The sequence below is a fragment of the Schistocerca serialis genome, chromosome 6, assembly GCF_023864345.2.
Source record: "Schistocerca serialis cubense isolate TAMUIC-IGC-003099 chromosome 6, iqSchSeri2.2, whole genome shotgun sequence".
In the NCBI taxonomy this organism is placed as follows: domain Eukaryota; kingdom Metazoa; phylum Arthropoda; class Insecta; order Orthoptera; family Acrididae; genus Schistocerca; species Schistocerca serialis.
In genome coordinates, this window is record NC_064643.1 from 761,677,296 (window position 1) to 761,704,285 (window position 26,990).

The following is a 26,990-nucleotide window of genomic DNA, read 5'->3' on the forward strand; positions in this document are numbered from 1 at the left end:
CCTCGTTGCACTTCATATCACTTTGCAGCATAACTCTTAAGTAGTTAAACGACGTGACTGTCAAGCAGGGCAGTAGCGTTGCTATATACGAAATTTATGAGTTTGTTGTTTGTTTTTCTTATTCATTCAATTTTCGGTAGGGATCTGAAGCAACTTTAACATAAAGTTCCCACCGAATAATTATTCTTGAGCGATCGTCCTGGGATAACGGACTCATACCCTTGAGTATGATGTGCCTGACTTAATGCGCTTAGGCTAACTTCTTTCTGAAGGCGCTCCATTAAGTTAACAGGCAGGCCTGGACCGCAGAAACGCAGTGTAAGTAGAAGGGCCGGTTGCTGTGGCCGTGCGGTTCTAGGTGCTTCAGTCCGGAGCCGCGCTGCTGCTACGGTCGCAGGTTCGAATCCTGCCTCGGGCATAGGTGTGTGTGATGTCCTTAGGTTAGTTAGGTTTAAGTAGTTCTAAGTTCTAGGGGACTGATGACCACAGCAGTTGAGTCCCATAGTGCTCAGAGCCATTTGAACCATTTTTAAGTAGAAAGGCGCCGGGACGAACTTCCTCACTCGGGCACTACATAGTCACGCGGCAATGTACCACGGCTAGCCCATCATCGGTGATAAGGCCACAAGTCGCTCTTGGACACGACTGTTCCAGTGAGCTGGAGCGATCCGCTGAAGTCGGCAATGGGCCGGCTGCCACTTGGGGGCATGCCAGTTAAGACAAGATATACTCGCACGTATCTTCCATTCCACGCACTTACGCGTGTCAGTGTAATAATGTAGTAACTCATCTTTCCACCTATTTATCCCCAATATGTTACACTTGTTTATGTTGAGGGCCAACTGCAAATCCTTGACCTAACGTCGATCACCTGCAAGTCTGTCTGCATTTCGCTTTAACTTTCTACTGTCGCGACTTTTCTAAATATTGTAGAGAAACATCCAACGTGAACAGCCTCACGAAGATTCCGACGTCATCCACTAGCTCATTTATACAGACTGTTTGGTCACCGGAGTAGCCGCGCGGTCTGGAGCGCGCTTTGCCACGGTTCGCGCGGCTGCCCCCGCCGGAGGTTCGAGTCCTCCCTCGGGCATGGGTGTGTGTGTGTCGTCCTTAGCGTAAGTTAGCTTAAGTTAGATTAAGTAGTGTGTAAGCCTAGGGCCCCTGACCTCAGCAGTTTGGTCCCATAGGAACTTACCACCACCACCACTACCACCACCACCACCACCACCACCACCACCACCAAACTGTCTGACTACTGTAGGTACAAACGAAAGGGACCAGTATGGGACGATAAAACATGCAAATAAGCCTAATAAAAGTAGGTCTGGAAGCTAAAGGTTTCCCCTGTAAGACGTATTACGTATACCTTATACCAGAGTGCTTGTGGAGCCAAACTGAAGGAGACACAGATTATATCTACTGTTGATATGGCCACCATTCATGTGAAGGCAAGCTGCAGCTCGTCTTCTCATCTATGACTGTACACGTTGAAGCGTGTTATGAATGCATTTTAACCACCCACAACGCTTTCTCTGTGTTCATCGATGCTGTCAGTAGGGCTGGAATACACAAAAGCCTTTAAGTAAAGTCGTATGACATTGTTGGCTGAGAGACCCCGAGTGGCAGATTCAGCCACCTAATCGAAAAGGTTTTTCCGTCCTTCGAGCACAACGGTACCTTCACTTCGCGAAATGTGAGTTTTGTTGGTTGGTTGGTTCATTTGGCGGAGGGGACCAAACAGTGAGGTCATCGGTCCCATTGGATTAGGCAAGGATGGGGAAGGAAGTCGGATGTGCCCTTTCAAAGGAACCATCCCGGCATTTGCCTGAAGCTATTTAGGGAAATCATGGAAAATCTAGGATGGCCGGACGCTGGTCTGAGCCGTTATCATCCCGAACGCGAGTCCAGTGTGCTGACGACTGCGCCACCTCGCTCGGTGTGAGTTTTGTGCTTAAATGTGCCTGACAAGAGTAGGTGACTAACGGCTGTGTGTAGCGTGATATCATGTTAGTGTTGCATCATGATGAGAGAATGGAGAGGGTACAACCCGGTGCCGACACATTAGGTGCTCCTCTCGAATAGCACCAAAGAGGCCCCAGGGCTTAACGCCGCTATCCAACGGACGGATCATCAACAGTGTTACATGTCCTCTCTTCAAGAGTCACTACGGAGAGAGATTTCAGATTTAATCCAGGACACTGTTGCAAAGTCTGTTTGCCAGAAACCTTACGCCGCCACATCACCTCTCGTTTACTACGAAAGCAAAGGGAAAGCAGCCAGCAGCACGTTGTGCACCCAGGCGGTTACTCCTCCAAGTACTGGCAATTCGTTTGTACCTATAATAGTGAAACACACTGTACAGTAATGGCCCTGTAACACACACTTGGGGTGCGCTTGAAGTTACTTTTACGCCTCAAGCTTACTCTGCGTTAAGAATGAAATCCTGTGCTCTATTTGCTAGAAACTCTTCAAGCAAATGGAAGTTCAAAAATTGAGAAAGTTGTTAGGCAATATTTTCTGCGGCTTTGTATACGAGGTCTTTAAATCATCAAACTGTGAAGAAGAAGAAATACACGTAATCAGATCTCATCTAAAACACCTTCGATTTGCAGGTGACTTATGCAAATGTTGGAGAAACTGAAGAGAGCACCTATCACGGTAGACCTGAAGATTTATTACTGCGGGAACAAAATAAGGTACAGTCAGTGAGCTGATAGAAAAATGGTAAGGTTAGTACAGCAATTATAGAAAAGTTGTCGAATTTGTGTACTTGAACAACTGAAAACCACAAGCAAGTGGACACATGAATAAGCAGGAAGGTAGAAACGATTTAATGATTTGGATTTAATTTGGGAAGACTGATCCCGGTCCGCCGAATAACATTTCTTTCATCGTCGATGGCGTAACTGCGTTGCGTAGTGAATCCGCACACGTCGTGTACTGCTTGGACAGAGTGTACGGCGGCAGAGGTCGTTTCCGCCGCGACGAGATACAGACAAAGAAAGGTGACGTTCTGTTAAGTTTTCTGTCTGAACTGGACATTTGTTTACGTCGGGGTGATTCCAATTACGTACCTCCGAATGCAGCGGCATCACGTTCAGCACCTTAGCTGTTAAGGGAGATTACTATGTCGAAAATTATAACAGCAATGTCGGATTACTATAAACTACATTTCTTGTAAGAAGTGGAAGTGTTAGATGGAGTTATTCCTGATGAACATAAACGAGCAACCATTTGTAACTAACGGAACTGACGTAATTCAAGGACTCGAAAAATTACTGACGATTTAGGAAACGCGGATGAAATATTGATGCGGCTCTTTTCACTCGAAAGAGCTCGTCACGTCCAAGCGGTTGCGGGCCTGAAAAACGTTTCGCCTGTCCGCCGTCAGTAAATATTTCAGCAGCGCCAAACGTTCCGCGAAAGAGAGCGTGGCGGTGGCGGCGTGTTTTGCGGCGCTACGTGAGCAGACTGGCCAACGCGCGGTCGGCTGCTCGCGCGTTCCGGATATGGAACGGTACGCACGTACACCTGGGCGCCGGCCACCGCGCTTTATTATCCCAGCCTCTGTGCTGGCCATATCTGGCGTCGCGAGGACCGCGCGTAACGCGGCTACAGCTGGCGCGGGAAGCTCCTAGCCGCACTCGTCTCTTTCGCACTTAGGTGTGTGCGAGAAGCCACTGTAATACGACACTCTGGGTGCGGCGAAATTTATTAAATAACAAATAATTAAAGCTAGAAAGAGTCTGAGGCAAGAAATAACATAGCAACTACAATTTGTTAACGAGTGTTTAATTTTTGTTATTTGTTTTATGACAGATGCAAGGTCAGGCGAGAGATACTGAACTGCTAGTGACGAACGTAAGTATAGAACAGTGATTGTCAAAATATTTTGCGTAAGAGCCAACAATGATTGTAAGGCAACACCTCGGACCGCATAGGAAGTGAGGGGGAAGGAGGGGGGAGGGTAAAGTGAAGAGAAATTCAGTTTTCACCAAACCATGGTTTCGGATAGAAGCTTATCATTTATGCACTTTGAATCTATATATTATAAGGTACTGCACCAAATATTTTCATGTGAAAAAGAAAATATATTGGAAATATATAGGATCCCAAGCTTGTTTTTCTAATTTCCTATACATTTTCGAGGCATCTCCCCGCCCCAGTTTCTCAAAGAATACCAAGTGGCTGCAGCAGACATTTTTCAATCGAATTTTTGTACGAGGCGAAATATAACAGAACAGAGACGGTTGTAAATCATGTAAGTTCATTAATTCGAAATGCCAGCGGCCTTGCCGCAGTGGTAACACCGGTTCCCGTCACATCACCGAAGTTAAGCGCTGTCGGACTGGGCTAGCACTTGGATGGGTCACCATCCGTTATGCTAGACGCTGTTGGCAAGCGGGGTGCACTCAGCCCTTGTGAGGCAAACTGAGGAGCTACTTGATTGAGAAGTAGCGGCTCCGGTCTCGGCAACTGACATACGGCCGGGAGAGCGGTGTGCTGACCACATGCCCCTCCATATCCGCATCCAGTGACGCCTATGGACTGAGGATGACACGGCGGTCGGTCGGTGCCGTTGGGCTGTCCAGGGCCTATTCGGACGGAGTTTAGTATTAATTCGAAGTTGTCACTAAAGGACAGAATGGCGAATGACAGCTTTGTACGTAAAAGGATTTAGAAGACAGTTTTATCTGTTGTATTATGCTGTTGTCACTTTCGCCGATCGGACGCCATGTCGGAATTAGTGGTGCACATAAATGAACTATGAAACTGAAATAAATAACATGGAATATTTATAGGTCAAAAGACGTTGTTTTAACATTGAAATTGTAAAAATGATAACTCTCCATACAAGTGAGATAACAGCATTAATTTAAATGACTTATCTGACATCATACAAATGAAAAACAAAACAAAAAGTTCTTACTAAAAATAACGGAACAAGCTTCCTCTGTCACTTTTCGCTCGCAACAGAGGTGACATATACTTGAAATAGTCTGACGACATCTCGGCAGGCAGTAGCGCTGTTCAGGACAAAAAATTTGCCATGGTCACTTTTGCCCTCCTCCCCACTTTGCCACATCTTTCCTTACAGATATTATTATTAATTTTGTTAATTCAAAAAATGGCTCGAAGCACTATGGGACTTAACATCTGTGGTCATCAGTCCCCTAGACTTAGAACTACTTAAACCCAACTAACCTAAGGACATCAAGCACATGCATGCTAGAGGCAGGATTCGAACCTGCAACCATGGCAGCAGCGCGCTTCCAAACTGAAGCGCCTAGAACCGCTCGGCTACAATGGCCGACAGATCGGAGCTAGTTGCGCTTGTTCGTGAGTTGTCAGCATTGGAAGACTAACAAAATATTCCCCCTCTCACGTCTATTAACTCCGCAGTGGTTGCACTGCATAACAGTATACTCCTGACGTACGCGGCAAACTTTACTTAGCTCACGGCCGAACTTAACAACGTCAATTAAGATATCTCTGTAAGTATTTTTGTTTGTTACTGAGAAAGAAAAATACACTCCTAAGAAGCTTTTGACGTTAGGTGACGTTTTTGGATTCTGCTGTTAGTTGCTACGAGCATATTATTATAAAATACAGCTGGCAACCACGGGCCGCACGAACACTGGAGCCCGCACATTGACGACGGTCGCTATAGAGGGATCTTTCTACAGTTCTTTAGAACGATATTCCATTTCATTAAGAAGTTAGTAATTTTTTCCAAGCTGGCATCTTGTGTTAACAGTAAGTCCTTTTGTAGGAACTTGAATATTTTCTTCTTGAAAATCGGTTCTTGAAATTTTCTAAGTGTTTTCAGGATTTTAGGGTTTTTCAAATGTCTGCCTGACTTTTCAGTAACTCTATTACATTCTCCGGCAAGTCAAACAAGCACGAGACCAGTTACGTTGTCCTCTTTTCTGTGCTCTTGATGTTCCCTGTCGATCCAATCGCTAAGAAACAGTACACTTGGGCAGTACACTATTTTACACACCTCAGAAGTAAATAAACACACAAAAAAAGTTTTTCGTCACGTCTTTATTTAGAAGATCATGACACAGAAAACAAAAATTGATTCTCAGGCATGTATATACACTGAAGCGCCAAAGAAACAGGTATCAGCATGCGTATTCAATGTAAACAGGCCGAATACGGTGCTGCGGTCGGCAACGCCTATATAAGACAATAGGTGTCTGGAGCGGTTGTTAGATCGGTTACTGCTGCTGCTATGGCAGGTTATCAAGATTTAAGTGAGTTTGAACGTGGTGTTACAGTCGGCGAACGAGTGATGAGAGACAGCACCTCCGAGGTAGCGATGAAGTGGGGATTTCCCGTACGACCATTTCACGAGTGTCCCGTGAATATCAGGAATCTGGTAAAACATCAAATCTCCGACATCGCTGCTGCCGGAAAAAGATCCTGGAAGAACGGGACAAACGACGACTGAAGAGAATCGTTCAACGTGACAGAAGTGCAACTCTTCCGCAAATCGCTGCAGATTTCAGTTCAAATTCAAATGGCTCTGAGCACTATGGGACTTAACATCTGAGGTCATCAGTCCCCTAGAACACCGAAATTGGACTGTTGATGACTGGAAACATGTTGCCTGGTCGGACGAGTCTCGTTTCAAATTGTATTAAGCGGATGGACGTGTACGGGCATGGAGACAACCTAATGAATCCATGGTCCCTGCATGTCAGCAAGGGACTGTTCAAGCTGGTGGAGGCTCTGTAATTGTGTGCGGCGAGTGCAGTTGGAGCGATATGGGACCCCTGATACGTCTAGATACGACTCTGAGAGGTGACAAGTATGTAAGCATCCTGTCTGATCATCTGCATCCACTCGTGTCCATTGTGCATTCCGACGCACCTGCACAATTCCGGCAGGGCAATGCGACACCCCATACGTCCAGAGTTGCTACAGAGTGGTTCCAGGAACACACTTTTTTTTCAATTTCCAAATGGTTCAAATGGCTCTGAGCACTATGGGACTTAACATCTGTGGTCATCAGTCTCCTAGAACGTAGAACTACTTAAGCCTAACTAACCCAAGGACGGCACACACACCCATGCCCGAGGCAGGATTCGAACCTGCGACCGTAGCGCTCACGCGGTTCCAGACTGTAGCGCCTAGAACCACACGGGCACACCGGCCGGCTCAGCTTCCCAAAGAGATGATAATCACATGGAGTCAGGTCAAGACTGTAAGGCGGGTGTTTCAGTGTTGTCCATCCGAGTTTTGTGATCGCTTCCACGGTTTTTTGACTGACATGTGGCCGTGCATTGTCGAGCAACAGCAAAACATCCTGCTTTTGCCGATGTGGTCGAACACGACTCAGTCGAGCTTGAAGTTTCTTCAGTGTCGTCACATATGCATCAGAATTTATGGTGGTTCCACTTGGCATGATGTCCACAAGCAAGAGTCCTTCGGAATGGAAAAACACCATAGCCATAATTTTTCCAGCAGAAGGTGCTGTTTTGAATTTTTTTTCTCGGATGAGTTTGCATGCTACCACTCCATTGATTGCCTCTTTGTCTGTGGTGAAAAATGATGGAGCCATGTTTCATCACCTGACACAATTATTCCAAGAAATTCATCTCCACCATTCTCGTACTGTTCCAAAAGTTCGCTGCATATCGTTTTTCTTGTTTCTTTGTGAACCACTGTCAACATCCTGTGAACCCACATGGCACAAACCTTTTTAACTCCAACACTTTCAGTATTCTGCAAACACTTCCTTCCCCTATCCCAACGTAGCGTGACAATTCGTTCACTGTGGTGCGTCTGTCAGCAGTCACAGATTCGTTAAGTCTCTGCACATTGTCTGGAGTTTGTGCAGTACGAGGCCTGCTGCTGCGAGGACAATCCTCAATATTGCCGTGCCCGCTCTCATCACGTAACCTGCTTGCCCACCGACTAACTGTACTGCGATCGACAGCAGCAACTCCATACACCTTTTTCAACCTCTTGTGGATGTTTCCCACTGTCTCATTTTCACAGCACAGGAATTCTATGACAGCACGTTGCTTCTGACGAACGTGAAGTGTAGCAGCCATCTTGCAAACATGCTGTGACGGCGCCACTCACGGGAACAGGTTGAACTAAGTTTAAAAACAAGCAGGAAGCATGTATCTACACACTGTAAAACTTTCACACACTCAGAACGAAGACTGTATTTTTACAAAAATAGTGTGCATTTCTTTTGGAGCGAACTTCGTAGATAGTCGGTTTGGGATGACCAACAACTATCCTGATAAAGTGCAAGAATGGTCTGAGGAAGATTGCTGGTCAATCGAAACCTGTTATCTAGCTACTACTGGATTGTTTGCGAACTAGGTAATTAAAGTTCTAATTAAATTTTTTCAGTGCAGAAAACTGTGATGGATGCATGCACAGTTTGGTGTCGTGTTTGTGACGAGCCCTTTGATTCAGAGGATTTCTATTTCAATTCAGGCGAGCAGCTGCTCTTTCAGAGGAATAGATGAGTAACATTAATCTGGTGACCATTTTAGTCAGTTACTTCAGCTGACTATACAGGCCAAGTCGGTCGAAGTAATCAGTGAGCCATGAGAAATTAATCAGTCTCAGCCAGAGACCAAAAGAGAGATTGCCAGAAGACGTGTAAATCTGAACTATAATTTAATAAGTGGATCGGCAAAGGAGCCTTCGCAGTTCATCCCAGGCGATTATAGGATACTTCCTTGGTCAATTTAATGAGCACTCTGCAGCTGCACTGTTGATTGAACTCTCCCTGAACTATTAACTAACAAACTAACCAGATAATAAAGCACGGTAACACTACCTGAAGATACCGCCATTGAAACCTGTTTTTTTTTTTTTTTTTTTTTTTTTTTTCATAGTTCTGCAGATTCCTGTTCTTTGACACTACAGCTCGTATTTCTCTACTCCTTCTCATCCTTCTCTAGCGGCTTTTCCACATCACAGTCTTCAAGATGTGAGTTCCCATCTTTCTCTTCGCCTTTATAATAACAGTCAAATTCCAATTTTCTGGTTTTGTATACAAATCACAAAAAATCAGAGATGTTATACGTGTTTCTACGTTCTGCAAACACGAGGAAACATTCTCATCCCTGCATCTCTCCACATGTTTTCCTCAGATTGTTGACGCAGAAACAGATTTTCTTTTTTAGTTTCTCACAAAAAAAGTGACATAAAACCAACAGAAGAATCTATGAAATTCTGCTTCAGCGAAATAGAAACGGAAGAAACGAACAAGATGCTAATACTTTTAGTTTATAGCTAAGTATCATTGGATGCGGACCCACGGGTCTGATAAAAAAACAGGAGCAAATAAATGGAGAGAGAGAGAGAGAGAGAGAGAGAGAGAGAGAGAGAGAGAGAGAGAGAGAACTGACGGATCTGTAAGCCTCAGAAATGAAATGTGACCCTGTAGCCGCTGAAAAGAAAGCTGTTTAGAACAGACCTCAAGAAAGCGATGTCATGCGGTCTTTTCACTTCAGTTGTTTCGTAACTTACAGAGGATCAATTTCGTGGTCACATGTACAGGACTTAGTTTCAGTCAATACACAGACGACACGCAACACCCGGTAGAACTGGTAAATCAGCAGTGCGGTTACTTCAGCTCAAAAGTTAAAAGGATCAATACAGTAACAATTCGGAGAATAATTTTAAGTAATACCTACGGGAAAAATGTTGGTCTCGATAGGAATATACATGCAGTAGTGTGCAATACTTAAGGACGAAAGTAACGTTCGCATGGTGTCGTATCACATGGAACTCGGACCATACGTCGAAAGAACCGCCGTGGCATACTACAGAAGATAATTGAAAGAAATGTGCAGTATAAGCAATGAGACGAACTGAAATGACAAATTTATTTAAAGACAATAATTACACTGAAGTCACGCTATAAATGATTGAGCTCTGGACGTTACAAAAGACAGGCTAATCACCACTGACGTCAACGCATGCTCTGCGACCTGCTCCTATGCTGGCCACAAGGTTGACAAGTAGTTATTGTGGTCGTCGCTCCATTCCTCTACCAGCGCGGCTGACATCTGTTGGAGTGTAGTTGGTGAATGTGGCCGTGCTACGATCCACAAAACAGCTCACATGTTCTGGATGAGATTTAAGTCGGGAGAACGAGCAGGCCAGACCATTCGCCGAATAGCCTCTCGTTCCATGAGCCCCTCCACTTGCATCGTTCAATGTGGTCGCGTACTGCCGTGCATAAAAATGAACTCTGGAACGGATGCAACCCTGAAAAGATGCACGATGGGAAGGAGTACAGTGTCACCATAACGTTGACCGAGGAGTTACCGGGTTCAAAGATGTGCAGGTCAGTAGGCCCGCGCAACATTAGGCCTCCCCACACCGCAACACCTGGACCACCAAAACTGTTCAACAACGGCGGGCATACCCTCAAATGGCGAGGTGTAGGAACACGTAACGCACAGAGCAACACCGCTGAGTATGATCCCTGTTGCAGTGGCTTTAGTAGCATGAGAGTGAACTCACTTTGGTGTCTTGGCCACTAAATTCGCCCGGTCTGAACCCGATGGAACACATCTGGGACGCAATAGGGCAAAGGCTCTTTGCCTACAAACCCTCGGCCCATGATTTACTGTTATTGTGTGATCTGTGGGTAGACACCTTTTGTCACGTATCTCCCGTAACCTACCAAGGATTTTTCGAGTCCGTATCACGCAGAATCAATGCTGTATTGTTCCAAAGGTGGACCAACACACTGTTAGGGTGAAGGTTTCGTGGCTACGGTACCATTACTTCGCAAGATATTTGACATCAGTTATTAACTACAACGGGAAAGTTGTCGATCCGCTGCGCCATAGAGTGTGATTCCAGCTACCTCTGCTTTAGGCGAGGCCAGAGGTAGAAACTAATCTGTGATCGCTGACAATGTTGGCGCTTGACGCGAGCACGAACGTACGTGTAGTCGCAGCGGAGCAGCCTGGGAGCTGAGTCAGAGCAGTGCACCAGCCACTACTGTTAGGATGTTCTGCTAATGAGTTCTTACAATGGTTGTTCGTACCGCGGTCGATTACTGTACAAGTCTCAGTGTGACCACGATCGGTAACACATAGTGGCTCGTGGAATGTGACTTAGCTGTGGGTAATTAAAAATGCTCATACAATTCTGTCATCGTCCGCTTCCTATCATCATCATCGCTTGCAGTCCGTTAATTATTAAATTCATGAAGAAAAGTGAACCAGAAATCGTCGTGACATAACAGCCCAATTACGTTATAAGGCCATAATGTTTTGGCTCATCAGGCTGTAGAACTATGTATAGCTAATTTGAAACACATTAATACGTTTCAGCCAACTGAGAGAAGCCGATTAGAATGACTGAGGAAGATGTGAGAATGGCACTTCCATCAACAAGAAATAAAAACCGTAACAGGCAACGCAGACTCCGTACACAGTGAGAGGTGGCGTAGATGGGCTGCAAAGAATAAATGTTGCCCGCATCTCGTGGTCGTGCGGTAGCGTTCTCGCTTCCCACGCCCGGGTTCCCGGGTTCGATTCCCGGCGGGGTCAGGGATTTTCTCTGCCTCGTGATGGCTGGGTGTTGTGTGCTGTCCTTAGGTTAGTTAGGTTTAAGTAGTTCTAGGGGACTGATGACCATCGATGTTAAGTCCCATAGTGCTCAGAACCATTTGAACCATTTTTTGAATAAATGTTGTTGTGGTTTGATGAAGAAGAATTCTCCCGTATCTATTAGCGTAGCGCATCACTCTTCTGGCTTCCTACACGAGAAATCATTCTACGCACAACAGTGGCTACTGGAACGCAGCAGCACTTTGTCGGGTGTGGAATTCTACGCAGAAGGCGCGGAGCGTTAAAACATCCTTATCTGCCGGTAGCGGCTGCGGCTCTGGAGAGGGAGAGGAGGTAAGAGCGGAGAGCTGCCTGTTGCCACCGGCAGATTAAAGGGCGACGCGCGGTCCGGCCTCTCCAGATAGGCGGCGACCGTGGGAGCGTAATCTCCATGCGCTCCAGCTCCAGCTCCAGCGCCCGGCCTCCGCCAATCACCTGCGCCGCGGCGCGACCGCTTTTGATGTGCCGCGGCGCCGCAGATGGCTGCGCTCCGTTTCGGCTGAGCCCGCCGCGCATTCCGATGCCCGCTCGCCGCCGGCTCTTGTTTACATCAGCTGCAGAAATCCTAATATGTCATCTGACACACACACACACACACACACACACACACACACACACACACAGAATTCATTTTCTGGATCTCTAGGCCAGCCACGACTTTACGTTCCTCTCAACGTAAATTGTGCATTGAAATCTTCCACGCTGTTTTTACACGATTTCTCCGTTTGAAAATTCTTTTGTATGACGAACCCCAGATTGTGTGTTGCTACCCCCAACAATATTGCAGCTCTGAATTCAGTACAGGGCGACAATATTTCTGTTCAACCCTGTACGTAGAATCGAACCAATGACCTTTGATCCAAAGCGTTTGTATTTCGATTCGTGATCCGTTTGGAGAAAACGATGAGGAACCTTAATCTGGTGACAGTATTTTATTCAGTTACTTCAGCTAGCTATACGGGTGCGATAAACAGAAGTAATCAATGACCCACGGGCAATTAACCAGTGTCAGACAGAGACCAAAGGAAAGACACTACCAGAAGACGTGTAAACCTGAGCGTATAATTTGACAAGTGGATCGCCAAAGAAACCTCTACAGCTTTCAGTTTTACATTCTGTGTAGGGTGTGGCGAGCTTAAAGAAATGAAAGAGGAAGAGTGCAGTAAGCCCTGTTGCTGTTGTGATTCGTCCCAAGCTGCAACACTAATACAACTTCGAGGCGACTGACACGTCGTAAAACGTCAGCGAAAGAGTCACCTGCAACTGGAGGCAAGTTCAGTTCCCAGTCCATCAGTCCTCATCCAGATCAATAAAACAGCACGTAACGCTACCTGAAGATGCCACCACTAACTCCCTGTCTCTCTTTAAAATTATGAAAATTCCTGTTCTTTAACATTAAAGCTTACATTTATTCACTCCTTTTTTTTCTCCTCAAGTCGCTTTTCTACAACACTCTCCTTCTACACGATGTCAATTTTCATCTTGTAACCTCCCAACAGATAAATTCCGTAACCTCCCAATAAAAAAGTGGCTTATATACAACCTTTCAAAAGAAATCTCGTAATGTAACCTTTCAATAATTAACTGACTGTGAATATAAACAGATAAATCTAGACGTCAGCAGTGCTGCGTCATGGCCCTGAAAAATCATTCTGAATAAACCGAAAATTCTCACCTCAACGATGTCGCCGGATAACGCGTATATATCTGCTCCTATGAGAAATTTTTCTGGCACAGCCCAGTGCAGTGCTGGCCACTAGATTTTGTTATGTATGAAAAACAACTGATTTTCTTTACGATAATCGGCATGACTATGGACAGGAGAAATTAGTAAAAACTTTAAATTCAGATGAATGCCTGTCAAAGTTATCTTTATAAGAAAGTTTATTATTGAAAGATTTTTGAAAACATTTACATGGGACTCCGATATAACAATAGTACAAAAATCAGTTGAAGCAATTAACATATGCGCGCGGCAATAAAGAACAATAATATTTTGCTCTTACCTTATACTACATCGCTCAGGCACCGCCATCGTTTTCCACGACCGGCCTTGGTAATTCCATAACTCTGCTGCTCTTCTCGAGCTACAAAACACCACTACTGGACTGCACTGTCCGAACTCGAGGACACAAGTGCTCTCTGTGAGCTACACAATTCGCCAACTGCTCTCTACGAGCGACCTGACCCAACCGCCCGACTGCGAGCTACTACTTCCTACTACTGCCGACACAGCTCTCTGGTCTGCGATTCTGTTGCAGCTTACATATCGCAGGCACTGCGTGAGAAGTCCATCCAAGTTACACCTGCTCGAGTGCACTAGCAATAAATTCCTTTGTCATGGATCCCTTACAATCTCCCTCTTTGCCTTTATGATAGTTGCCACATTCCAATTTCGTAGTCCTGTGTACAAATCACAAAGAACTACGTATCTTATGAGTCTCTTCGTTCTGGAAAAATAGAAAACATGGTCATCCATAAACAGAAATATAACGAAAGGCGGTTTCTTAGATCCGATTATTTCGTTGGAAATGTTTGCGAGTAATCGAAATTACGAAGTTGATCAACTAAATGTTGGCGAAGAGAAAGGAGTGCATTTGACGTATCAAACTTTTCTCGGTGGTTCGTGGAGGAGGAGGAGGGGAGTACCGTTTAAAGTTCCGTCAGTAAAGAGGTCACTGGGGACGGACCACAAGCTCATATTAGGGAAGGGTCGAGAACGAAAGCGGCAGTGCCGTTTCGAAGAAACCTTCTCGGCGTTTGACTGAGGCGGTTTAGGGAAATCGCAGAAATCCTAACTCGGGATACAGGAGTTTGAACTGTCGGGTATTCACGTCGGTGGCGTCCTATACAGGGTGTTAACATTAACTGAAAATAACTTACCACAGTGATGTAGAGGAAGTCGAGACGAACAATTTTATATAAGACGCTTGTGGTCTATGAACCCGGGAAAGGAACTCAAATTGGCCTCAAACTAAGTTGCTGGACATGCGCGCCATGCGACATTGTTAATATCCTCTCGGCCTCATATGCCACCGGCTTTCGTTAACATTAGTAAGTGAAGACTTATGGGCGTGTTACGCAAAACCTAACTACGTTTCCATTTCCATCTAAACTTAACCCTTACAAGCACTGTTGTCTGTTAATTACAAGGCCAGAGAAACAAAACGATTAAATTATTAATTTTACGCTGTTAAAATGCACAAAACTGTGAGGTAAAAATGACACAAACGGCAATGCTAAACTTTGTAAGCGCAACACTAAACAGGTGGCATAACAGGCCGAGAGAAATTGAAAATTCGCGCGGAGTGCATGCGCTGTAGCTTTTATGGGTCAGTCTGACACTGTGTCCCGGCATCAAACCCCACGACTGTCATATCACATTGTTCGTCCCGACTTCCTATACTGTGTGGAACGTTCTAAACATTTGCTATTCAAATGTTACCAGTACGTTGCTAACACGGCACTCTCAGTCCGCCCTGGTGGATCGTACGTCAGTTTAACTGAAACATTCAGTGTGCATCGCAAATGGTGTTTATTTTTCTGCTAACCGGCTACGACTGACGATCAGAGCCGATGTGCAGAACCGTCACTTGCGAAGAGGCACCTGTCGTTAACGATAAAAAGAGACAGTTTATATCCAGAAGAGAATAAGGAAACTTTTACAATACAAAGTAAAGCATAGTTATTAGAATTTCGACACACAACAGCATCAAAGCATGACCAAGAACTTAACACAATAAAAACAATAACCATAAATAATGAATTTGACCCCAACACCATTGATAAAATTTTAGGTAAAAAGATGAAGAAGCGAGCCAGGCCCCTATTGTCCCCAATGAAAAACACAGGCAAAGAGGAAAAGAAGTGATGCAGATTTCCTTTTATAGGGAAAACATCAAATAGCATAAATAACATCTGAAGGCAAAGTGTTTCTCTGTGTGCCGGGCGGGATTAGCCATGCGGTCTAGGGCGCTGCAGTCGTGGACTGTGCGGCTGGTCCCGGTGGAGATTCGAGTCCTCCCTCGGGCATGGGTGTGTGTGTTTGTCCTTAGGATAATTTAGGTTAAGTAGTGTGTAAGCTTAGGGACTGATGACCTTAGCAGTTAAGTCACATAAGATATCACACACATTTGAACATTTTTCTCTGTGTTTTTCTATGTTCCTGTTCAATGCAAAAGACAAACAGCCAGCTATCACAGAAAGTGGTGTTTATAAAACCACGTGGCGGGAGTGTCAGTCTCGCTACATTGGAGAGACGGGGAGGTCAATCTGCGTCAGGCTTAAGCAACACCACAGAAGCTGGAGGTTGAGAAAGCCTGATTCAGCCTTTGCAGAACATTGCCTGAACAATAATCACAAATACACAATAGATGTAAAACTCCTGCACACAGAGGAAAAGGGGCCCAAACTCGACCAATTAGAAATTTTAGAAATTAAAAAACAGATGTGTATATTCCCACACCTATTATTAAACGAGCAAACCAAATTCAATTACTCACCTCTTTTAGATGAGATCACATCCCCAGGACAGAAGCAAAACTTTGGACCCTACCCCATCGTAGTTAACAATATCTTAGCTGATGCATAACTTCAGTCGGGTCGTTGTAGTATAATTTGGGAATGTGTAATAATGGATGCAATTTGTTAAAAAATTGGTCAGTGATGTAAGTGTACCTTAAGCTATGGATCGATACCTAAGAAGCTGAGATTATCTTTGCCTTGTCATCATGTTCATCTATGTATTATCATCTTTGGGAATCTGTAATGTACTTGAAAATGGGCTTATAACCCGAAACCTAGTTGCGCAATAACATTAATAATAAATTGTGAAACAAGGCTAAAACAGTCTTTGTTTAGTTAATTTACAATGTTTCACCATGAACCCACAGTTGATTCAATAAAAACAAAAATGGAAAAGTTTTGAAACTGGAGGTACACAGTTCTTAAAAAATTAAGAAACCGGCAAATTCTTCCCAAAGCAAGAGCAAATCAGTTAATAAGTAGTGCCGTAAACCAAGCGCTCGACATCAACGTGAAGTATTCTGTTTGCGGTGCTTCGAAAGTTCTAATGGCTGTCGCTCTCTTCCTAAGGAGGAGCCATGTGAAGGCATACGGAAGTCCACCTAGGCGATTGTCAGGCTGCAGTTCCTTTATTCACTGCATTCCGCTAGCCGGTTTACGCGCTGTGTATTTACAACTGCGATAAATTTGTCCACCAGAGGAGCGTGGTGTGGACGGACATTATTCTACATGAAGAGGAAGTCTGGATCAATTTGACCTCCACTTAAGTCCCTGGCTACATGCTTGTTTCTTTGGTCGTCAACAGCAATCCTCCGACAACCAGCGTCGCTGTGAAGGTCTGTACACACACCCAACCTGCCAGGACTCCACCACCACAAATCTGCCCTCTTTATAGAATGTTCTGCTGATTTTAGCGACTACTATTTCCCGTCCAAGCTTATATACGACGACATTTTCTCTACATATTGACACTGTCATCTGTGAACTACACATTCCTCCATTCTTTCATTTATAGTCGTACCTCGATGGTAGTCACTCCACAGTAAGTGCTGCAGTTGGAACATGTACTTTCGCATAGATGGCATACGGACTAATTACTCTGAGGCACTGATACATAGTTTCTTGGAGAACTGGCAAAAAGTAAACATTTTTTTGTGCTTTGAAACCGCCGTCAAAGTTTAAAAATCGATTGCGGAGTACGTCTGACCTATAAGTAATGAATTTCTTTCTAACGTAATTTCACTCGTGTGCTCTAAACGACCTTTTTATACAATAATATTTTTTATTCATTGCTTATGAAGCGACGTGATGCAATGGTTTGTCACTGGAATCATATTTGAAACTAGATGGAGCTATTCGCTGCCAGTCCTCTTGATTTATGTTTTTCTTAACCATTTAAGGCCAACGCCAGGACGATTACGGGCCATTACTGACACTGCTCCTATTTAGAAAAATAAATCCTTACTCTTCTTTCACTCAGTAAACTACATTTCGTCTCAAATGATCACGTTGCATTCTGAAGTTAATCATTTGCTATTACCGAGCGGGGTGGCGAAGTGGTTAGCACAGCGGCCTCGCATTCGGGAGGACGACGGTTCACACTCGCGTCCAGCCATCCGGATTTAGGTTTTCCACGATTTCCCTACATCGCTTCAGGCAAATGCTGGGATGGTTCCTTCGAAAGGGCACGACCGACTTCCTTCCCAATCCGATGGGACTGATGACCTCCTTCCCCCAAATCAACCAATCGCCAACATTTGCTATTTTCGTTACCGTTAAGTTAGATTCAACCAAAATGTTGCCTTGAGCACCGCAGAGTTTTACTAGACATCGTACTATTGCACATGGAATACCTGTCCCATTCTCCTCCAAGAAAAGTGATTTTACAAATCAGTTTTTGAGTCCGAACTACAGTGTAATTTGTTGTTCGAACAAAGTATTACCAGAGATGAAAGTCATGTTAAGTTGTGAAAAGTCTTGGTGGCACGAGTGGTCGAAAACAGAGCCTTTAACTTAATATTCTGATAGTTAATCACCCAGGGAACAAGCCACATAAAACTAATGCATGCGTCTAATGGTTCCAACACGAGCGCGTTGTTCGTGGCTCAAGAACTTACCGTATAATTACACTTGTTGTAACTGGGATTCACAGTCATAAAAAACTTTTGAAGCACAGCATCTTTACGCCAGTGTCTGTTATAAGTTTTTATTACACACTATTGTAATTTCGGCCTTAGGCCATGATCAGGTGCTGATATTACGGCTTTAAGCCATGTCAACATACAAATGTCAGCTTTCATTACGTTGACTTGCCTTAAAGCCGTAATATCAGCACCTGATCATGGCCTAAGGCCGAAATTGCAGTAGTGTGTAATATAAACTTATAACAGTCACTGGCGTAAAGATTATGTCCTTCATACTGTATAAGTAGCTTACTGCACTTTTAACCTAGTATCAAACAAGAAACGTAGTCAAAGTTTGAATAATAATATCGAATAAATACAGTTAGATAGTTAATTTTTGATTTTTTCACGGACATGTCTGCAGTCCTGGACACAGCAAACGCACCTGAATCTCAGTACTGTAACAAACTTCGCCGTCTTGTTTTGGATCCAGTAGCAGCCTCTTACGGTACTCAGGCTCGGGGACGCTTTAATGTGTTACGTGACTGCAGCAACGAACACCTAAATCTCTCCGTGCGAGCTCGAATTTGTCTTATTTATTCCGATCATAGTTCCTGCTCAAGTAGGTCGTAATCAAAAATATTTTGACATTCGAAAGAGAAAGTTTATGATCGCAATTTTGTGAAAAGACAAAGGCAACGATAATTTAAATGATTGCCACCCCAACTCGCTTACCATATCCGTGACACTGTCTTCTTTATTTCGCGATAGTAGAAAACGAGCTGATCTTCTTTGAACTTTTACGATGTCCTCGTCAACTACATCTGGTGACGATCCCGTGCCGCGCTACAATACTGTAACAGAAGACGAAAAACCATAGTGTACACAGTCTCTGTACTGGATCTCTTGCACCTTGAAGAGCTCGCCTTCTCTTCAACATTTTCTATGTGGTTCCAATTATAAGTTCTTCGTCGGTGTGATACGTAGGTATTTAGCTGCAATTTCAACCTTTAAATTTCTGTTACTTTGTAACCGAAACTGAGAGCTTTTTTTTATTGCTCATGTGGAGAATCTCATACTTTTTATTCTTTAAGATCAAACGCGACGTGGCCGAGCGGTTCTAGGCACTTCAGTCTGGAACCGCCCGACTGCTACGGTCGCAGGTTCGAATCCTGCCTCGGGCATGGATGTGTGTGATGTCCTTAGGTTAATTAAGTTTAAGTTGTTCTAAGTTCTAGGGGACCGATGCCCTCAGATGTTAAGTTCCATAGTGTTCAGAGCCATTTGAACCATCAAACGCCACTTTCGGCACCATTCAGATATCTTTTCTAAAGTATTTTGTAATTGATTTTGGTCTTATGATGTCATTACTAGACGGTAAACGACAGCATGTTCAGCAAACGATCTAAGAGAGCTACTCGGATTCTCTCCTAAATCTTTTATGTACAGGGTGTTTCAAAATTAAACGGCCAACCTTCGAATGGATATAGAAGGTGTCTTGGGCAACAAAACGAAAATAGGATCCTGTATTCAGAAATGTCATCCAACGACGCTACAGAGAGTCGAAACTATTGACGCCGGCGTCTGTGTATATGTATGTATTCTTCCGTGATGACGTTAAAAACTTTAAGGGGTGACGGAGAAGGAGATAAATGTATAAATTTGGGGTAAGGGACCCTGGTCCGGAAACGAATTAGTCGACAGTTATATGCGAAAATCGTTCTGATACCTCTGACAGTGGAATACACGTACCGGTACTGTTGTTGCTAATATTGTAGGGTAGGCAACTTTCACAGGTGGAAGTATCGACCAAAACAAGAAAAAAATTTTCCGCTAAACATGAGCTCTAAAATGCACACCTGAGAAGCTACGAGCACTTGTTCATCTTCGACACTGTGAACTACATACACTTCTCTTTTGTTGAGCAAATACACCTTGGTCTTAAGGTAGGCATTTTAGAACCAATGTTTACCAGACCCAGTTTTTCTTATTTTGGTCTACACTACCACCTCCGAAAGTTGACTACTCAACAACACTACCGGTAAATGTATTCCACTGTCAGAGGCATCAAAACGTTTTTCGCTTGTAATTTTGTACTGGGTCGTTTCCGGATACTTCGATCCTTCTCAGTCATCGTGAAGGTTTGTAATATCATCACAGAACGACACTGTATATACATACAGTACGCGTACAATCACAGAACGACACTGTACATACGTACAGGCGCCGGCGGTTGTAACTTTGACGCTCTGTATCGTCGCTGGCTGACGTTTCCAGACACTGGTTCCTGACCTCATTCTGTTCCTCAAGACAGCTTCTACAACCCCTCGAAGTTTGTCGGTGTAATTTCGAAACACGCTGTAGGTTAGGAATACAGAAGGTCTATAACACTTCCTTGGAGCACCTCAGATATCTCTTCTGTTTCACTAGATGATTTGCTGACCTTTGACCTTTCTGTCAGGTCGCTGTTCTCAGCTGACAGCACGTTGTGCAGCGCACGCGCTGTACTCGGTGTACCCGGTGCAGTATTTGGGAAGCGAGGGGCCAGGCAGCGGCAGCAGCAAGGCTGCCGAGGGACGCAGCTGGAGCGGGTCAAGGACCTGGAGGCGCGCTCCGCTCCGTCGGACACGGGACGGGAATAGCAGAGCCGTCCAGCAGCGGCGGCGGCGGCGGCGCACACCTGCGCTACCGGCCGCGGACGGAGCTGTCTCAGGGCGACAGCGTTGTTCAAACTGCGTACAGCAACGTAACCGACAACCGACGATATTACGACAACTGAACATCCCGCCATTTTCAAGTCAGAAACGCACGCAAAGATCGTCGTGCATATAAATTTAAACCCTCGGTAGGCGGGGCTACGCCGGCCGAGAACCATAATGCGGCACACACACACACACACACACACACACACACACACACACATACCGTAAACAAATAGACAGCACCTCCACAAACCAAAGGTGCGAACGTCAGAAGTTGTCGAGAGTGAAAATTATTGAATCGCTGCATAAGTTCGTAGGATTTTTCCATAAACACAACGGGTAAGAATAGCGAATTACCAAGCTGCTTGTTTCCCGAAGTCGTTGTTCGACACGTAGGAACGTAATGGCTGCCGCAGCTCTTCGCCTAGGATATCTCACGGCGTACGCCATGGCCGCTTCAGTGGCATCGTGTCGGCACTCGCCGAACATCAGCAACATCTCAATGTACTCGTTGTTCGTGTATGCCATCTTCATCAGATGTCAGTAACTGTGGTACATTAAGCCCCGTTTGTTTGTGTGGCTTGAACTGTCGGGTATAGGGCCGTGTGCAGCGACAGTCGGCGGTGTAAGAGCGCATCGAGGAAGCTTCTCGCTCCGTAGCACCGGCGACTTCACAACTCGGCCGCACCACATTTAGAAGGCGCATTGCGTTATGCACAGCGTGTGTGGTGTCTGCCCCTGAAACTCTGAAGGGTTGTAGCTCCCAGACTAAAAGTGATAGGAATGTAATTTAAATTGATGAACTCACAGCTGGTGTTACCGATTCCAGTGCACGATAGAAACAACTATTGTTCCATTTTAAAAAATTGTATCTTTTTGCTGTAACTCTCTGGATAATAACACAATAAACTATGTTCATAGCTTCGCACACAGTGTAACGTTTCTTATGGTGACTTACCGCAATAAATATTTCCGTCGCCTATTACTTCGTAAGTTACAGAGGCAAACACATTTAGTGAAACACCCTGTATATTGCCACACCTAGCAAACCTAGTACCAGGGCAATGTTCTGCAGTGCATCTACATAAATACTCCGCAAGCCACCGTACGGTGCGTGGCGGAGGGTACCCTGTATCACTACTTGTTATTTCCTTTCCTGTTCCACTCGCAAATAGAGGGAAGGAAAAACGACTATTTGCCACCATATAAGCCCTAATTTCTCGTATCTTATCTTCGTGCCCTTACGCGCAATGTATGGTGGGCGGCAGTAGAATCGTTCGGCAGCCAGCTTCAAATTCCGGTTCTCTAAATTTTCTCAATAGTATTTCTCGGAAAGAACGTCGCCTTCTCTTCAGGGATTCCAATTTCAGTTCCTGAAGCATCTCCGTAACACTTGCGTGTTGTTCGAACTTACCGGAAGCAAATCTAGCAGCTGGCCTCTGACTTGTTTCGAAGTCTTCCTTCAATCCCAAACACTCGATCAGTACTCAAGAATAGGCCGTACGAGCCTCCCATATGCGGCCTTCTTTATAGGTGAACCAAACTTTGCTAAAATTCTCTCAATAAACCGAAGTCTACCATTCGCCTTCCCTACCACGGTTCTGACACGCTCGTTCCACCTGACATCGCTTTGCAACGTTACGCCCACATACTTAAATGACTCGACACTGACAAGCAGGACACTAGTAATACTGTATTCGAACATTACAGGTTTGTCCTTCCTACTCATCCGCATAAACTTACATTTTTCCACATTTAGGGTTAGCTGCCATTCATCACACCAACTGGAACTTTATCTAAGTCGTTTTATATCTTCCTACTGTCACTCAACTTTGACACCTTACCGTACACCATGACATCATCAGCAAAAAATCGCAGATTCCTCCCTACCCTGTCCGCCAATTCATTTATAACAGCTCTCCTATCACACATCCTTGGTGCACTCCTGACGATACCGTTATCTCTGATGAGCACTCGCCGTCGAGAACGACACACTGGGTTCTATTACTTAAGAAGTCTTCGAGCAGGAGATCTACTCAGTTGTTGGGTGTGACGCTTATTCTGAGTGAACAGATGCTCCACGGTATGATATGCCATAACAGCGAGGGAGACGGTACACACTCGCCTTAAGCCAACCGAGAACATCCTTCAAAGACACTAATCTTAGATAGTGATATACAAACTCACTTCATTCCATATTTCCGAAGAATACGACTGACACTTTTGGAAATGATCGCTGAGTAAGGCAGAAAGGTTATTCGTCGCTCATCCGATTCAAGGTTGGTCGACAGCGAAGATATTTGAAAAAAGAACTTCGTTATCGAGCCTAGAGGACTACACGATGGTACGAGTCACTGTGTCATCCTCTGCTATATGGTGCCGTTCGGATGCCACACTGCGTCCGGTGTTTACTGCTGATGTGGTCAAGAAGAAATACATGTTTATTTTCGAGACCTAGGGGCCCAGTATTAGAATTTGACAGTGTTTCGGAAAACTTGCTAACAAACAGAACGGAGGGAACAGATAACATTCTTTCGGAATCTGTAAAACCTTCGGGGGAACGGCAACGAAACGATTATTGAAGTTAGCGTGCAGAATCAAAGAGAGTTGGGACACACCCTCGGTTTTTCGGAAGGATAACAGCCACACAATCCCGAAGAGAGCAACATCAGATAAATGCGAAAATTATCACGCATTCGTCTTAATAGCTCATGCCTCTGCTTTATACGAATAATACGAATAATATGCAGGAAAACCGGAAAGAAAATTTAGGATCTGTTACATTGCCGTCAGTTTGGCTTTATGAAAAGTAATGACTCGACAGGCAGCTTTAAGTCACGCTTGATGATGGAAGCAAGACCTAGGAAAAGTTACGACACATAGGATTTGTCGACCTAGAAAAAGCCTTTGACAGGATATTTGAAATTCTCAGGAAAATAGATATAAACTAGACGGATAAAGACCTGTAATATACAATATGTACAAGAACCAAAGTGGAATACTAAGAATGGAAGATCAAGGGCGATGTGCATGGATTAAAATGGTGTGAGGTGTGGCTGAAGTCTTACTCTTATATTGTTCTATACGTACTTCGATGAAGCAATGACTGAAATAAAAGAAATGTTTAGGAGTGGGATAAACATTCGAGCTGAAAGCATATCATTGTGGGTGGTGTCATTGATACTAACCTCAGGGAGTGGGGAATATTTACAGGACCTGTTGAATGAAATGAACAGAATAATGACTACAAAATACGGACTCAGAGTAAATCGAAGAAAGATGAAAGTAATGAGGATTAACAGAACTGAGATTAGCGATAAACTTATCGTCAAAAATAGTGACCAAGAAGTAGATGAAGTGAAGGAGAGTACCTTGTGAAACCAACAAATGACGGACGAAGGCAGGAGACTGCTTTTTATATATATATATATATATATATATATATATATATATATATATATAAGGGCTAAGAAAGGCAGCGGAGGCCTTCCTCGTTAAAAGAAGTGTATTAATATCAAACATAAGGCGTTAATTTCGCAACGAAATTCCTGAGATTATTCGTTTGGAACACAGCGTTGTATGGAAGCTAATCATGTTCTCTGGGAAAATCGAAAAAGAAGAGAATTAAAGCGTTGGAGATGTGGCGTTACAGAATGAGGCTGTAAATTAAACGGACTTAAAAAGAATAATAAGGTGTCTCGCAGGAAAGACATATTTGGAAAACACTGCTAGGTGAAGGTTCAGAATCATACGACGGGCGTTAAGACGTCCAGGAATAATTTTCATGCTACTAGACGGAGCAGTGTAAGGCAGAAATTGTAGTGAAGGCAGAGATTAGGACACGTACAACAAATAATTAACGACATTGGGTATACGGAGAGATTGCTACATGAGAAAAAGCATTGGCTGGTGGCCACATCAAGCCTGTCAGCAACCAAGACGGACGGTGTATAAAGAGGTACAGTCCATATCTCATTTTCGGTAATCAGTTTTGTCGTCTGTCTTTCATTTGAGGTTCAGTGGTCGTATCTTACTGTTGTGTTTGTCTCTATACTTCTGCGCTGTGGTGCTGATTTCAACCACTGCAGTTAGAACTGATTCTCACATCAGCCTTTCATTACCGGCGTACAGCACTCAGAGCTAAAGATCCGCGATCCATGGTTCCCACTTTACATATGGATGAAGCTGGATTCACAAAGACTGGAATAACAGATTATCACCGTAACCACATACGGACAAATGATCGAGCGATCGTTCATGTTAAACATCGCGAAAATTGTCGGCGTCAGACCCTAGGGGCCATAGAATTTAACAGGCTCAACAGCAGGCTTTGCTTATCATCAAATTCTGCATGAGAAATTACCCGAACTATTCGAGAAGGTTCCTCTTTGCAGAATGAAAAGCAGACACAATCTTGCGCAACGGGCACTATCCCTTTATGTACAGATCGTATAATAATATTTTACCAAAACTTCTGATGACCGATGGATTGATCTGGAAGGTTCATGAATATGTCCTATCCTTTATTCGAGATTGATCGAATTTATGACTATGGAGATATTTAAAAACACTGGTGGACAACTGGTGCCAGCTGAAGATGTCTGTGGAGATAACAATTTTAATGTAGGTGGCAGGTTCTCAGAGATGGTGCACCACCTGAAACTGGGAACGACTAAGGCAGAAATCAGGCACAGACTCATTGAAGGTTCATCCTGGTTATTATACCGCCCCCCTCTCTCTGTTTTTTTCATAAAAGGTATCAGTTTGTTACGTTTGGAATCGTGGATGAAAGTATTTATAAGTTGTGACGTCGGTGTATTTCGCACACTCGTAGTAGCGGCTAAAATATATGCTAAAAATCATCAATGTTGCTACGTAGGTAAATAATTCTGAGTAAAGGTACTAGATTGGCCAGTAACAATTTGCTTACGTTGTCAACACGTCCGGCTAGCTCAAAAATATGGATGGGTTGTTTCAAACTGTAGTAGTTAATGTGCGATAAATAAATATTGTTGCAAAGAGGTAAACAATACGATCACCTACGTAGCTGCACTGTTATTCTCAATGTTACTTAAATTCTTTGTTAAACACTGACCTTTTTAGTGTTAATTATAATTTAAATACACTCCTGGAAATTGAAATAAGAACACCGTGAATTCATTGTCCCAGGAAGGGGAAACTTTATTGACACATTCCTGGGGTCAGATACATCACATGATCACACTGACAGAACCACAGGCACATAGACACAGGCAACAGAGCATGCACAATGTCGGCACTAGTACAGTGTATATCCACCTTTCGCAGCAATGCAGGCTGCTATTCTCCCATGGAGACGATCGTAGAGATGCTGGATGTAGTCCTGTGGAACGGCTTGCCATGCCATTTCCACCTGGCGCCTCAGTTGGACCAGCGTTCGTGCTGGACGTGCAGGCCGCGTGGGACGACGCTTCATCCAGTCCCAAACATGCTCAATGGGGGACAGATCCGGAGATCTTGCTGGCCAGGGTAGTTGACTTACACCTTCTAGAGCACGTTGGGTGGCACGGGATACATGCGGACGTGCATTGTCCTGTTGGAACAGCAAGTTCCCTTGCCGGTCTAGGAATGGTAGAACGATGGGTTCGATGACGGTTTGGATGTACCGTGCACTATTCAGTGTCCCCTCGACGATCACCAGGGGTGTACGGCCAGTGTAGGCGATCGCTCCCCACACCATGATGCCGGGTGTTGGCCCTGTGTGCCTCGGTCGTATGCAGTCCTGATTGTGGCGCTCACCTGCACGGCGCCAAACACGCATACGACCATCATTGGCACCAAGGCAGAAGCGACTCTCATCGCTGAAGACGACACGTCTCCATTCGTCCCTCCATTCACGCCTTTCGCGACACCACTGGAGGCGGGCTGCACGATGTTGGGGCGTGAGCGGAAGACGGCCTAACGGTGTGCGGGACCGTAGCCCAGCTTCATGGAGACGGTTGCGAATGGTCCTCGCCGATACCCCAGGAGCAACAGTGTCCCTAATTTGC

General features: G+C 44.6%; 1 protein-coding gene across 1 annotated transcript in view; it reads left to right on the forward strand.

The window, feature by feature from the left end:
- Positions 1–26,990, forward strand: part of LOC126485074 (uncharacterized) — a 172,908-nt gene that overhangs the window by 86,202 nt on the left and 59,716 nt on the right. Inside the window, exon 4 of the mRNA XM_050108677.1 lies at positions 20,786–21,005. Coding sequence (XP_049964634.1) covers positions 20,786–21,005 — 220 coding nt within the window. The remainder of the gene's footprint in view (positions 1–20,785; positions 21,006–26,990) is intronic.